We start from the raw sequence: 15,696 nt of genomic DNA on the forward strand, positions 1-15,696 counted from the left end.
TGAAAAAAGTATAACTCCGTTAAGTTATTTTTAAAAGGGACCATTGGGTGCCAATTTGTTTTTAATTTGAGACCGTTGTTAAACGTGTCCAACACCAAACCAGATTGAAGGCTCGTAGAATCTTGTTGAATAATTAATATAATAATTAGTTTATTATTATAAGATAAATTAGTCTTATTTTATTTAATCCTATTTGTTTTGGATTCAAGTTCTGTATTTGAGTTTGTATAGGATTAGGAATCTGGGCTTATATATACCTTAGGTTCAATGTGTTAGTTAATTATTAAGTTTTTCTCGTTTGTCGTTTTCTTAATAACATAGTCGATCGTGTGTTGATCAAATCTCGTGTTTGTGCTCTTGATTCGCTTGCCTAAAGTTTAACAACCGCTAGTGGTGGTAAAATAAGTATGGATTATCGAAAAATACCATTTAATAGGGATTATTAAAATTTAATAAATTATAAAATATTGTTTTTATTCTGAGAAATGATGCTTACAATAGTGTGAGGACTATATGTGTAACAACCGAACCATAAAAATAAGTTATAAAAATTAAATCAAATAATTAGATTCAAACTGAATGAACTTTCTAAACTCAAATTAAAAATTTTAACCAATATACAAAACAAGTGCATAAATGTAAAATTTTCTTGTATTAATGGTTTTGAAAACTAAAAGTAGATGTAAGAAGCATCTTCTCCAAAATTAAGACAAACGAGGTTGTGTCACTTTCTCCGGTTTTACTATTATTTCTTTCGGTTTATCCTTTTGTCTTGTAATGCATTTCTTCACGAGATTGTGTCAGGAAAATAATTAAAACTTTTAAATAAAATTCAAAACCATACATTACAGATTACACCCCCTCCTCTCGCAACATTATTTCATATCTTATCCCTCAAACCCCATCACTCTTTTAAGAGGAATTATTGCGACATTGTTTAAAATTTGCTAATGTCTCACATAAAATGAATTTATGTAAAATAAAAAACGTAGACGCAATGAGATAACGACATGTCTTCATGAGTGAGTTAATGAGTGCGAGTAACCACATTTTTTAATGTTTAACCAAAACACATTTCAGATCTAGACACACGTTGCGTTGGTTTATTAATTAGACGTATATTTGTAAGTTTTAGCATTATATAGTTGTTGTATCATGTAAATACATAGTTTATATCACATAGCGCATTTGTAACTTACAAAAATATGTTATTAAAACCTAAATATGAATCGTATTATTATACTCGTTTTAAAGGTGGGGAAACAAAAAGTTTATGGTATATACAAAGTACAAAGTATTTGATTTTGTTTCCTAATAAAAATATATATTATTTGATAAAGTGGTATCCTAACATTTTTTGCACAACACATTTTTCTATCTTGTTTTTGACAAATTTAATTAGACCATACGTAGTGGTAGGGTAAAATGGAGGGAGAAGCGTGTCATGCGATGAGCAGTCAACAAGAAGATTAATTGTAATTTACAGGTGTAGTGGCGTGGAAGAGATTGAAAAGAGACTGAAAAGACACGTGTCACGATTTTATTGGTTATTTCAATAAAAAATAATTAAATTTAGACGAGCCCCACTAATATGGACGAGAAATATTTCTCCATTCAACCACTTCTCTTTCAGCTTGAGAGAGAGAGGGGGGGGGGGGCTCTTCCCCCGCAATCTTTCTCCAATTTTGTTCTCATTCCTGTCTGCTACAGAGAGTCTTATACGCTAACAAAACATTATCTTATTGGTCCTTTTTTTTATTTATACATGAGTAGACTCATTTTAGAAAAGTACGGTAACTTTCCTATATTAAATTTAGATTGATAACATTTTTGTACTAAATAAAAAGTTATGATAAAGTTTTTACGTTATATACTCTAGTTTGTAATAAACATACTTTAACTTTTTACAATTTAAATAGGCACTCCAACACACGGTAAATGTTCCTTCACAACAAATAGACACTTGGCTCTTTTTGTATTTTGAACCACCTGCCTCTTCCATCTTGTTTATCCGAATGCATTGTGTTTCTCTCTCTAAATATTAGTTTTTAACTTAAGAACAAAAGAGAGAGATATACATATACATATAGAAAAAGTATGGGTAAAGCTTCAAGATGGTTAAAGGGGTTATTGGGTATGAAGAAAGACAAAGAAAATATTAACAATTTGGACACAAAAGAGAAGAAAAGATGGAGTTTTGGGAAACCAATGACACCAAAGGCGGCGACCGCGGATAATAATTACCCGCCGTCTGCCTGGTTGCGAACTTTGTCCGCAACCGAAAAAGAACAAAGCAAACATGCAATTGCGGTGACGGCGGCCACAGCTGCCGCCGCTGATGCTGCCGTGGCGGCTGCACAGGCCGCCATGACAGTTGTGAGACTTACTAGCCTTGCCCGAGGAACTCGGTTCAATGGCGGTGGCGAACGGTGGGCTGCCATCATGATTCAAACAAACTTTAGAGGTTATTTGGTAAGATTTACTAATATTAATGTTACAACAATTTTATTTGATTTTTGGTTGAATTTGTTGTCTAGTGTTTTAGTGTTTGTGTTTATGTTTCATAGATATTTTATGTTCTTCTGGTTTCCTTTTTGGTAGCCTTAGTAGACTGTGAAGGCAAGTACATTAGTTGAAGTACTTCATTAATCATTACTCATCTGTCTTTATTATATTTATTTTTCTTCATTATTTCTCTTCATTATATTACTTTTTATAAATTTATAAATTCTTGTAGCTATAATTTGCACCCATAAATTTCAAATTTTCAAACTTTTGAAATTTTAAGATAAAATAATCTTAATATAAAATGCATGTATAATATAGAACTGTTATAAAAAAACTCTTATGTAGTGTTGATAATTCATCACCGATCATATTGTACTATAATTTATATATTAATAGTTATTTTTAGGTAATTATAGTCTAAATGTACCACCTGGTTGCTTGTCATACCCCCCTTGAAAAAACCAACTTTCATAAAAAACACTTGAAATCATATAATTACCAAATTAGCACAAAAGTAAGGATTTAATATTTTTTTTTCACAAGTTGCGTTTTCTTTTTATGATTTCGAGTTTAGGATTTTGGGTTTCGGTTTTAGGGCTTAGGGTTCGGGTTTAGGGTTTAGGGTTTCGGTTTTATGGTTTAGGGTTCGGGTTTAGGATTTCGGTTTTAGGGTTTAGGGTTCGGTTTCGGGTTTAGGGTTTAGGGTTTTGGATTTTTGGTTTATTTTGTAAAAGATAAAGTGATAAAATAAAGATATTATAAATATATATACTATTAAAATTAAAAAAAGATATTATAAATATTTATAATATTAATATTAAAAATATTAATATTAAAAAAATAAATTAATAGTAATACTTGATAGTTTTTAATTTGATATATGTAATAAAGGTTATCAAATGAAAATAATGTTGTAGGGACTAATATATATATAAATAATATTAAGAGCTAATTGTAATTTATGTAATAAATTCAGGGATGAAATATATTTAGTAAAAATAGAATAGGGGTATGTTTAACAACACCTAATTAATTTATGTGAGTTTGAAATTGCCTTTACCTAGGTGTGATTGTTGACTTTTGTATCTCTCCTAATTTCCAAAGGGGGGCTTTAAATATATACCAAAAGTTTTTATTTGGTATACCAAGTCAACCCTATTAATCTCCTACTAATCATTCAATCAACTACTGATCATATCAATCATCATTTTTATTCTATTTTATTTAAATATAACTACTAATCATTACATAATAATTATTTAAACTACTAATATCTATTTTTTAATTAGGTTTTTTTAAAGACTATTGTAATTAGTTTTTTGCAATACTAGTATTAATAATAGTATATTAAATATTTTATTATACAATTATGAATATTACTAGTCTTCTAAAAAGTACTCAAATATATAAATACGAAAATACAAATTCATTATGAATGTAAAAACACTAAAATAATTAATCACTTAAATCCACAAACCCACTTTCAGGACGTTAAAGTTGGCTATACAGTTCTAGACGCGACTTATACATTGTTTCCCACCTAACTGCAGACCGGCTAATATTGTTAAGATTCCAATAAGGCGTGATAACAGGCATTGGGGATTCTCCTTGTAACTCTACCATGACATAATGGGTCTCACCAAATACTAAAGCAATTGTAAGAGCTCTGTGATGTTGACTGTCTCCACCGTCGCCACCATCTCCGCACCGCAGGATACCCGCGCCATCGTCTCCTTTCTTCGCCGTCTCTGTATTTCGCTACCACCACCGAGCTCTCCGTCGTCTCCTCTTCTCCACCACCGTGGGTTTTGGTCACGGCGTCGTTTCTGTTTGCGAGCGTCTCCGTCGTCTCCGTCTTCACCGCCACCACACCTAGCCCTATCTTCGTCGTCGTTCTTTGCTATCGGACGCCTAACCCTTCCCCGTCATGGCCGCCGCCGTCGCCGCCGTCTCCACCGTCGCCGCCATCTCCACACCTAGCCTTTCTTCTTCAAAACCTCTTCTCTGTCGTCTCCTTTTCTCCACCACCGTGGGTTTTGGTCACACCACCACACCTAGCCCTATCTTGGTCGCCGTCTCCGTTCTTCGCTACCACCGCCGGCGATATCGAAACCCTAACCACCGTCTACCACCACGATTTTGAAAGAAAACCTAACCCAACACTGATTATACCTGATGAGTGAAAAATTGTGGTGTAGTCATGATAAATTCGTTATCTGCCATGGTAAGAAATCGGAATATTAGTTTAGTTTAATCCTAAGAATTTTGTTATTGTTATTGTTAAATAATATTGAATCTGTTCATAAATTTTCAACTGTATTTTTTGTTTTGTTATGGTATAAATTTTCAACTGTATTTTGGGTTATGTAAAGATTTAAATTTTCATTGTTTTCTAGGTTTACAAATAAATGCTGACAACTGTTGGTTTTCAGTCTGACAGAAAGTAAATTTTCTTAAAAGTCTTTGACTTTGGTATATTTTTAGTATATTTAACAGAACCCTTTCCAAATATAATGCTTTTTTCTATTTTTAATTTTTAATGCTTTGATCACCAAGCACGGTATTTTTGTCATTTTGGTTTGATTTAACGTACGTGACACGTTTGAAACGTTTGATGACAACATCTTGGTCAAACTTTGTTGACTCCGAAACTACTTTCAATTTATTAATTATTTGCTTTTTTGTTAATAAATTTTATAAATGTTAATCTGTGATTAATTTAGGCAAGAAAGGCTCTAAGAGCTTTAAGAGGACTAGTGAAGCTACAAGCTCTTGTTAGAGGATTTCTTGTTAGGAAAAGAGCAGCCGCAACTCTATATAGTATGCAAGCTCTCCATAGAGCTCAGTCCGCGGTTCGGTCCCAACAACAGGCTCGCCGATCGTTTAAAGATCGTCGAGTTCAACCAGAAACCCGTCACCGAAAATCTGTTGTAAGATCCTTTTTTTTGTTCTTTGCAACTATTTAATAACAAGAAATGTGATTTTTAAATGATTTTTTAATTAAATATGTGACAAATGTTAACATTTTTCAGGAGAGGTTTGATCATGAGACAAGAAGTGAATTCCATAGCAAGAGGATCTCATCTTCATATGAATCAACAACTAATTCTTACGATGAGAGTCTAAAAATCGTTGAAATCGACACGTATAAACCACACGCGCGGTCCAGATGCATACACACATGTGCAACGGATTCTAGTGACGAATCACATTGCCATCACAACATGTCATCTCCCCTCCCTTGTAATATGCCAACCCGTATGCTCGAGTGTGGGCATTTTCAAGATCCCGAGTGGGGATTCATTGGTGAAGACTACAAGTACTCAAACACCACACAAAGCACGCCCCGTTTTGCCAAGTCAAACGTGCCTCCAACGCCCGCACGAAGTGTATGTGTGGACGGCTATTTTAGGCCCTATTTGAACCATCCAGGTTACATGGTGAACACGCAATCGTTCAATGCGAAACAAAGGTCACTTAGCGCTCCTAAGCAAAGGCCAGAGATGGTTAAAAGGAGGCAATCTCTCATTGAAATAATGGCATTAAGAAGTAGTTTTAGTGGCTTGAGGATGCAAAGGTCTTGTACTAAAGCTCAAGAAGCTATAAACTCATGAAGGGTTTTGTTGTTTAATATTTCTCATAATTAACTTTGTGTTTGATAAGAGAATTAGGGATGTTTGTGTTGTAAGTAGGCAAGAAGGGCTTGTTTTCTTCTTTTTTAGTCCAAGTTGTTTGGGTGAAGAAGCCTTTCTTTTATTAATCTAATATGTCATCTTTATGTAAAACAAGGATGTTTAGAAGTGTAGTAAAGTTGATTTCTATTTTGCTAATTGTATTTATCTTTAACTAAAATAACCATATTTGGAGAAATGGTTAAGGGTTTTAATTGTAAAAAAGAAAACTCATACACCTATTGTAGCTACATTAAAGTATTAGGGTGTCGGGGACTTCGTCGGGTAAGCCTTCTGGTTTGGTACCATCAAGCGCCACTGTTCAGAGTCGGCTGTAGGATATGGCGGGGTAGTCGACGGCCACAGGCCCGACACCCCGCTAGACCCGATTTTTTTTTTTTAAATTATATTTACTTTTATGAAAAAATCTATGTATATTTAATGTTTCAACACAATTGCATGACCACTAGTTTAGTCTAGTGATAATGGGTATGACATCTAACCAAAAGGTTATGAGTTCTAATTTTATTTGAGACATTTTTAGTCTTATTTTTAACTAAAATTTTTTTACACAGTTCAAATCATAATAAAGTAAGCTCATTTGGAATTAAATTGTTTAAACCCAAAAAAATGTTCATTTTACTAAAGGCCTAGAAAAAATTTCGCTTTTGGACCAAAAAAATTTTCACATTCTCGGAGCCAGGCCTGCCACTGTTCCATCGGTTAAGGAACTGGAATTGAGGGTTCTGGTTCAAGAAGCCGAGGATGTTGATCAGGTGTGAGGAATACATATTGATAAGGGGTACTTGGTATAATGTACACGCTTAGTCTAGGGCCAACATCACCGGTACGAGTCACAAATTTTTATTGCAAATAGTTAAACACTGGATTCGATCGATCATCAGTGACAACTGTGTAAGAGTTGCAACTACTGAATCAATTATAGCTCCATAAAAAGTGAGAACCTGAAACGTTGGTGTGCATGGTTCACACTGACGATTTTCTCACTTGAACGGTTATAATAGCTAAACAATAATACTCTTTATAAAGAGTTGCAACAATTTGTTGTGGTTATATTTGAAATACAAAACTTAAAAACTAAAAGGGTAAAAACGCCGACTATGTCAACCCTGTTAACTGTGTTTGGATTTTAGTCCCATCCCAATTGGGCGTTATTTGAAATTTGTTTGCTAAATGAGTTAAACTTAAATTGAAGCCCCAATTAATAAACTAGCCTAACCTCAAATTTCAAACATCAATTTTGATTAAGTAAACTAGTCTACGTAAAGTCTAAATCCTAGTCTTTTTATAATGTTAAACACCGTAATTACGTAGAAAATATCATGTATATAATATTATAATAATGATAAAAGGTTCAAATAAATTAATTTAATGATAATTCGTACGGCTAATGAGGGTAATTAAGGCAAAGTGTGCGATCTATGAATATATCATTATTCCCTTGGCTTGCATCACCTTTGTATATTTCGTGCAGTGTGTAATAATAGATAAGGTTATACCCTCTAGTTTATTCTTCTTGGCCATATTTTTCAAAATTATATAAGTATATAGTTTATTTCAAAATATATTTTTAGATAAATAAAACTTGATCACTGAGTTTTTGTCAAACAATGCATCGGAAGGGAAGAGGAGATTTATACCGTAGGCCACAAGGTTTTAAGGTTTAAGGTTGAATTCAATCATAACCGAGTTTTAAGGTAGTGAGCGTTTGAACAACGAGTTTTTCCTATAGTAGGAGGTCAATGGTAATGATTGGTCTACTCAATATTGTCTGTCACAGAGTTACCCCGAATAGCCAGGCTTTATTCATTGATCGTTCAAAAAATAAATATATAAAACTTGCATAGTTAAGGTCTCTATTAAACATTACGCCCCATGTCCCTTTATTTGAGTTATTTTTTATGAAATATAATAATTTGGGTGTAAAGTTTTTCGGTTTCATTGTATTTTCTAAAAAAAACGAAAGGAAAAACCAAAAATATGGCTGTAGTATAAACGAAAAGATAATCATATTCGTTTCATTGTTTTTTTATTATGTAACATGCAAACTCAATACCAAACTCACATGTTGGAGCGGGTACCAAACGAAAAAAAAAAACTCAAAAAATATAACATGTTCGGTTAATTAGTATTTAACTAAGTTAATTAAAGAATAATAAAAAAATAAATACATAAATTTTAAAAGTAATAGAAAAACATTCAAGTAAATTGCTTTTTGGCTCTGAAAGTTAAAATTTGTTTGCGGTTTACTCTATCCGTAATCTTAACAAGGGATAATTGATAATAGCCTAGTCTAATAGGCAAAACCGGTTTTCAATCAAATCTAAACCCCATAGGTTTATTTGTTTGAAAGTTTTTCATTTTGGATTGAAAGAGCTACGATAAATATATATCAAAAAGGAAAATCAAAAAAATAGTTTATACCAATTTAAAGTTATTTTGAAGCTAAATAACTACATCTATTCAATACGTTCAAAAAGTTTTGAATGTTGTTAAATATTTTAAAAATTATAATTAACCCATAACCAAAACATTAAAATACAGGCACGGGATACAAGAAACATGTAAGAGTGTGAATTGTGATGATTGGTTGAATGACGTTTGGTTCGTCAGCAGAATTCAAAAAACTCTGTACATTAGTATTAAAAAATGCTAATAACTAATTAAACCATGATTTAGGGAATTAATTACGAAAATCAATGTACCAACGGATGCGCAAAACAAATTTATGTATACGGACAATTATACCCTTCTACAACAGGTATTATTCCATGAAATGTTGCATAATTTCATGAAAACTTAGTTATTCGTTACAATTTGGTCTAGCTGTATTAGAAAACTGGATAAGATTTTAGGTCGTTTTGAATGGATGTGGGTTCAAAATAAAATGTAACTTAAAGAGAGAATAAAAAAGATTTCAGTTTTGCTGGATAACAGTTAGGTCATGCATAATGATTTGGGATTCATGCATGAATGACAATTTCGTTAAAGTTTAACGGTCAAGTATCGTTGTTGAGTTAGCAATGTCAAATTTATCTTTCGAAAGCCAACGAGAGAGATACTCCACTTTAACGATTCTCAAACTTGCATTTGTAACACGATTCATGTTAAGCTACTAATCAAGTTGATTCAATAAGTGGCCAACTTTAACCATTGTTATTTAACTAAGCATAATGAACTTAATTTCAGCATTCAATTCATGTTAATTGATTAGTATGAGATTCAAAATATTTCTTACGGGTATATATTTCACATCTTCTAACTGCTATTATAAGAATAGACAAAGCAAGATCTAGAAGATTTAACAGACCAAATTTAGAGATTAGAACATTGTGACAAATGATTCTGGCCTGAGAACTTATCAAATAAGATTTAAAACGGATATAAAAGTCTAAAATGCTTTGGAGTGATAATTTGACTCTTCATTATCGTAAATTATTTTATTTTATGTGTGTGTTGTTAGTTTGTTACATATATTTCTACCATAATATTTTGGAATAACTAAGGCCCATACGAACACGGTCTTGTTTCCTCAACTCATCTTTTGGGCCATATTTACAGTTTATCAATGGGCTCATATCAAAAGCCCAGTGATACTTCTTCAACGGGCCAGACATGAATCCATTATCAATGGAATGCTCTTTCATCCAAACACCTAAGGACTTTGTTGTCATTTCAAATTGTTTGTCCTAAGAAACTAACATAAAAATCGAGATTTCACAAGCTTCAAATGTAATATCTAAGAATGTAAGTCTGGTTGTGTCAGGTCAGATTACAAAAATTCGTTAATTTCAAATAAAAGGATCTATTTACAATAAAGAGGCAGGTAAGCGGGCAACAAGCTGCGCCGCCACCCCCCCTTTAGATTACAAAAATAATAATTTCTTATTGTAACCAATTATAGTACAAATATAATACACAAATCATACCATTTAAAAGTATAATAGAAGTAATTAATCTTAAAATATTCATTTCAACCCAAATTAGAGAATAAAACCATCACCAAAATTGCTTCTCACAAAGTCATGTACACTATTTACAAATATTTTACATGCATACACCTTTACTATTAGTAAGTTTAGTTTTTGAAGGACCATATTTTATATATATTAAAAAAGGCAACTCGCAATAAGCCTAAAGTACAAGGAACGTCCAAACAAAGAAGCAAATTACAAGATAAATCATAAAGGGAAATGATAAAATTGAACTTGCACCTTTTCTTTCACTCCAAGCTTGCTCACCAAATACTGTCGGTCACACACTAACAATTCTATCTTTTTGTGTCTTCAAGACTCCAACTGCCCACATTTCACCGGCACTTAGTCAAATATATCATGCACCATGATTGAAGTTTTATGGTCGCTAAAACAACAATGTATGCTAAAGTTTATAATTTGTCACGATTTTAACAAACATTTATATTGAAATATGTAACCTTCAATGATTTTACATAAAATGAGTCAAATATAGCTTGCTTTCCTATTATATTCTCCATAACCTTTTTTTCTTTTCTATTATGAACTCTCCATATGTGATGAACAACCTAACCTTTTGTTGTAGACCAAGAAGATAAAGTGTTAAGTCATGAACTCATGAACAAAGACAAAAGGTGCATAAAACATATTTCGGGTTACTCCTTGATTGTAGGAGTCCTGTCATCATATATACAACAGCTCACTTCTTATGAGAAAGACCAGCTATAGCCTTTTTAAACACCCTTGGATCTTTGGACATGCTTGTCATGAGAAATGTGTTAAATAGAGTCCAAAACAAAATATCATCAACAGAGATGTGCTCAAACCGAGTCCATAATAAGATATCATCACTTGAGTATTGTAATTAACTAATTATGTATTGAATATCAAATTATATACATTTACATATTTGTATTAATTTTCATATATATATATATATATATATATATATATATATTTATTGGTGAACTTTATTACTTTTCGACTCTGAACCTGTTTCTAAAATTAGAGTGTTTTTTATTTATTGGCAGAAAACAACTTAAGCCAGGATTTAAGGCTTTTGGAAAACTGTTTTTTAACCCTTTCAAAAAGCTAAAAGAAGAAAATTTTTTTGTATTGTTAAACACATTTAAACATTTTGGCCTTTATAAGCCAATAAACATTTTCCACACTCAATCTCAAACATGCTTTTAATAGTACTCGCTCCACCGGAGAGGATTCGTAAGCCACCGAGAATATTGACGGTCTCTTGCTAAAGTTCTATGGGGGACGGTAGGTAATCCTTGCGCAAATAGGTCACCCATCCCTATACTTCCGACATACCTTTACCGACGGATTCTCATCAGTAATGACTTTCACCGACAGATTGCTAATGAAAGTGTTCGTCGGTGATACTCATTTGCCAAATAATATGTTTCGTTTTTGGATTTGCTAATTGATACACACTACATGATTAGTTTTCGTTGATTGCTTATTTGTTTGAAATAAAGTAACAAACAGTTTGAAATGATAGTTTTAAATAATTAGCAACCAAAATATCATAGTAGAATTATTAAATTTCTACACATTTCAATAACTACTACAAGAAAGAAAGATATAAAATATCAAGAGGAATTAATTAGTCATAGTAAATATTCAAAATTTCTTTGTTTATGATACATAATCTCAACTCTCCAACAAACATACCACCCAAAATTTTCTTAATCTTCAATAAATACACTGACCCAAAATTTTCAAAGTATTATAAGATGATCTTAGTTGTTGTTGTGTTGACCATGAACCTGCGTTGACCTTGCAAAGCTTCTTTGCCTTAAGAAAGGTGAGTGTTTCTTTGAAATAAGTGGTTTTGGGAGGGTGTGTGACTTGTAGCTATCTAGACCACCACCATAACTCTTGCTGTTACCTTTTATCCTCCTCATTTTGTTGTAAGGATTATTAATCTTTTTAGGAAGATCTTCTATGCTCATCACTCTTGCAAGATTTGTAAATGATTCTGATTTCCCATGATAATACTTTGATAATCCTCTCCTATAATAATTATATAAAAAACATGTTTAGTATATGTTATTGTTTTTTTATTTGAAAATCATATTAAATGAATTATGAAATAAAACTTACCTGATAGGTAACTGGACCATGAGGTCAGATAAGTCAATCACTGAAGATCCATTTGAGTTGAGTGAAGATGATGATGATGAAGCTTCATCTAGTGAATCAAATGAAGAACATGAAGAGATAGATGATGATTCATTTGAGATTGTTGAAGTTTCTTCATCAATGGATGATGATTTGTGATAATGATGATTGTTGTGTTCATTCATTGTATTCATTGTATGAGTATCCATCAAAAGATAAGATATGGGATTTAAGGATTAATATTAAAGAAAGTTTCAAACTTGATGACTCTTTCTAAATGAGTGGTCAAAGAGCAAAGGAGTTGAAATAGTGAAATACTAAACATGGGTTTTGGAAGTTATATGGGGAGCATATATATACACACACATATATGGGACTTAGGGTTACATTGGACACGTGGCAGACATATGTTGGTTCCATTGAATGGGATTTAGTACCTTACCAATTGCACCCACTTGCCCAAATGCCATTCTGGATATGGATATGGATATGGATATGGATATGGATATGGATATGGATATGGATGGAACTTTTCAAGATTAATTAATTTATATATTATATATAATTATCCTAGTAAACCACTTTTTAATAATTGAGTGCCTTTTTAATTGATATGGACATCATGATTCATGAAACAGAATATATTAAAATGTGTAATTTAAATGTATGTGTAAATTTCTTCTTCTAGGGTGGTTTCTTTCTTTCAAGTTAAGATAACACCATTGTGGATAGTATTTTATGATTATATTCCATTAGGCGTATGATTTGAATGTAACTAACTTATTGTAACTGGGTTTACAATTAGACCAAGTAAATGTAAGGAAAATCATAATAATGGTTAGGATATATGAAGTGAATATTCGTATAAACTAATGTAAATTCTAGGCTTATTGTGTGACATATGGTTTAAAAGGTTAAAAATTGATGGCTAACAGCTTATACTTAGAAAACTTTAGTTTTTTGCAAAAGCCTAGCCATGTATCCACTTTGGTGAAAGATGATCATATGCCCGCGATCTTAGGTGTTTGTCATATTTTCAACGGTTGATTTCGCTAAAGTAATCTAAATAAGTTGATGAAATAAAGGTTAAACTTCTATGCTTATCATCCACACTCATTGATATACCAAAATAGCTTATCATCACAAGTTGATTATTACATTACATGATAACTTCATCTAAACATTTTTTGTATGAACGATTACACAACCTGAAGAAACACTAATGGACCCCGGGCAGATTACGGATAATCTGGGGGTAAAATAGATGTTTCCCACGAGGGTTGTGTCCGGCAAGATGGTTATTCTTCCGATGACCTGCAAAACAGACACCGTGAGCTCGTCACTGAGAAGGGGGGGGTACCTCCTTGTGACCACCCTCCGGCGTGAGAATCAGACTAGATTGCTCTTGAATATAAGTGTATATTAAGAGAAATGACTAGAGCAGATATCAGATAATATATGGAGATATAAGATAATGTGTCCATACCATTCCAAGGTGTTAGAGTATTTATAGCCGAAGGTAGGTTTCCAAGCAGGTACAACCAGCTGAATAGTATTCCTGTTCTACCAACTGTGGGCTACGCACGTGCCATGCTGATGGTTGGTGGGTAGGCAGCGGCTGATAGTGACCAGGCCGGCTGTGTACTATTCCTTTTCCACCAACTGCAGGCTATGCACGTGCTACGACAGGTTGGTGAGTAGGCAGCGGCTGATAGTGACATTAAGTAATAGAGCATGCTGCTCGTTGTACTGTTGTCAGTGAGCTGTCGCAGCTTTGGTCAGATCTTTTGTCCATAACTCGTCAGGTACAGTACAAAAGATCCTCCAGTAGAGTACGGACTGGCTCATTTGGGCGGGAGTTTTCCCGGCTTTGGGAGGGAGTATTCCCGGCTTGCTCACTCCTTCTTCAGGTGACATTACTGAATTATTTAAGAGTTAAGTGCCTTGTGCGTGTAGCCTTGCTGCGCGGGTAGCCTTCCCTGATGGCTAGTATCCGTTGCTGCGGGAACAGGCGGAGTACGTCGACCATTGGGAGGCTTTCCCTGCGGGAACAGCTTGCGTACTGCGCGTAAGGACGTCACGTCTCTAAGCATGGTGGGTCCTGCGGATCCAGTTGGTTTCTGCGCAGACGTCTCTCTTCAAGGTGAGTCTTGCGAGTTTAGCCTTTGTGCAGACGTCCCTCTTTGAGGTGAGTCTTGCGGGTCCAACTGGGCTCTGCTGGGACCTACCTCTTCAAGTCCCCCCAGTCCAATGTTCTTCTCATGAATTGTTAACAAGTGAGGTGAACTTTTGGACTTAAGCAAAGGGTTTTGAAAAGGGTTTAGTTTTAAGGTTTTTCATGGGGATTCTTCCCGCGGAAGTCCTAATGTCACGTGCAGAAATTCCCGACTTTTCTGCTTGATCTTTGGGTATGATGCGGGTAGGTCTGTAACCTCCTCGCAAGTCAGGAGTGTTGAGTTCCAATTGTGTAGATTCTCCATGAGGTTTTGGTAGTTTTGAACATAGTGATCAATTATGTTAAAACAACCAATTCCATCTTGGAGCTTCAAACAATCTAGTTCTCGACGTTCCCGCTATGCGGGGATGTTATTCCCGTTTCCGCACGCACGGCCCAGAAGATCCTTCTTGGTTTCAATTCCCTGCGGAGTGCTAAGTATGTGAAGGGTTTCGCCTTGACACTGTACCCACACTCGTCTTATAGTTACTTTACTTCCAAGGTATTCCTGGCTTCAATTCCCTGCGGGTGCTAAGTATGTGAAGGGTTTTGCCTTAACACTGTACTCGCACCTGTCTTATAGTTATTTGGTTGCCGAGGTATTCTTGGCTTCAATTCCCTGCAGGTGCTAAGTATGTGAAGGGTTTTGCCTTAACACTGTACTCGCACCTGTCTTATAGTTACTTGGTTGCCAAGGTAAGGGGTATAGTCCCGCTTACTTTTGAATCTTTTTTGAATCTTTTTGAATCTTTTTGAAATTCTAAGGGTTGGTGAAAGGATAAGAACGGTCCAAACTGTTGAAGGGACGGTTGCGTAGTCTGACGGTTTCTTCTGACAGTTTCGGGACGTGCAGGAAGTTATGGCGACGTGACAGTATATGGTCAATCCAGACGCTTTTTCAGGCGCGTGGGCGCGAGTTTTCGGGCGCGTGGCCGCGAAGTTTACGGCGCGCGTCCTGTCAACAGCTGTTGCCAGCTTGCTTTTTCCACGTGTCATAGTTTCATTGCACCAGCGTTTTCCTCTCTCTTCCGCATTAAATTCATCGCATTCATTGCGATGAGTATATAAAGGGGGAGAGGGTGCATCTTAATCCACACCTTCACTTCACTCTTCTTCTTCTAAACGATTTCCGGCGAATACTCTAACATTTCCGTCGAGCATTCTCCTGAAA

At 34.3% G+C, this 15,696-nt stretch overlaps 2 protein-coding genes across 3 annotated transcripts; one reads left to right on the top strand and one right to left on the bottom strand.

Annotated features, from left to right (window-relative positions):
• Window positions 1-2,004: 2,004 nt before the first annotated feature.
• Window positions 2,005-6,327, top strand: LOC143588139 (protein IQ-domain 26-like). Of its 2 annotated transcripts, none has more exons than XM_077069237.1 (3): window positions 2,005-2,472; window positions 5,232-5,438; window positions 5,541-6,327. In XM_077069237.1, exons 1-3 carry the CDS (start codon window positions 2,098-2,100, stop codon window positions 6,120-6,122), a joined length of 1,164 nt encoding a protein of 387 aa, XP_076925352.1. In that variant the 5' UTR covers window positions 2,005-2,097; the 3' UTR covers window positions 6,123-6,327. The 2 variants fall into 2 exon arrangements, with proteins under 2 accessions (XP_076925352.1, XP_076925358.1); XM_077069243.1 differs by having other exon boundaries at window positions 5,232-5,405.
• Window positions 6,328-11,752: 5,425 nt separating this feature from the next.
• LOC143586221 (uncharacterized) lies at window positions 11,753-12,673 on the bottom strand. Its single transcript, XM_077067820.1, has 2 exons — window positions 12,293-12,673; window positions 11,753-12,202 (listed from the first exon to the last, which is right to left on the bottom strand). Exons 1-2 carry the CDS (start codon window positions 12,517-12,519, stop codon window positions 11,929-11,931), a joined length of 501 nt encoding a protein of 166 aa, XP_076923935.1. The 5' UTR covers window positions 12,520-12,673; the 3' UTR covers window positions 11,753-11,928.
• Between the last annotated feature and the right edge of the window lie 3,023 nt (window positions 12,674-15,696).

The sequence above is a fragment of the Bidens hawaiensis genome, unplaced genomic scaffold, assembly GCF_021521415.1.
Source record: "Bidens hawaiensis isolate Kalapana, Puna unplaced genomic scaffold, B.hawaiensis_p1.1 tig00001575_1, whole genome shotgun sequence".
Classification (NCBI taxonomy): Eukaryota; Viridiplantae; Streptophyta; class Magnoliopsida; order Asterales; family Asteraceae; genus Bidens; species Bidens hawaiensis.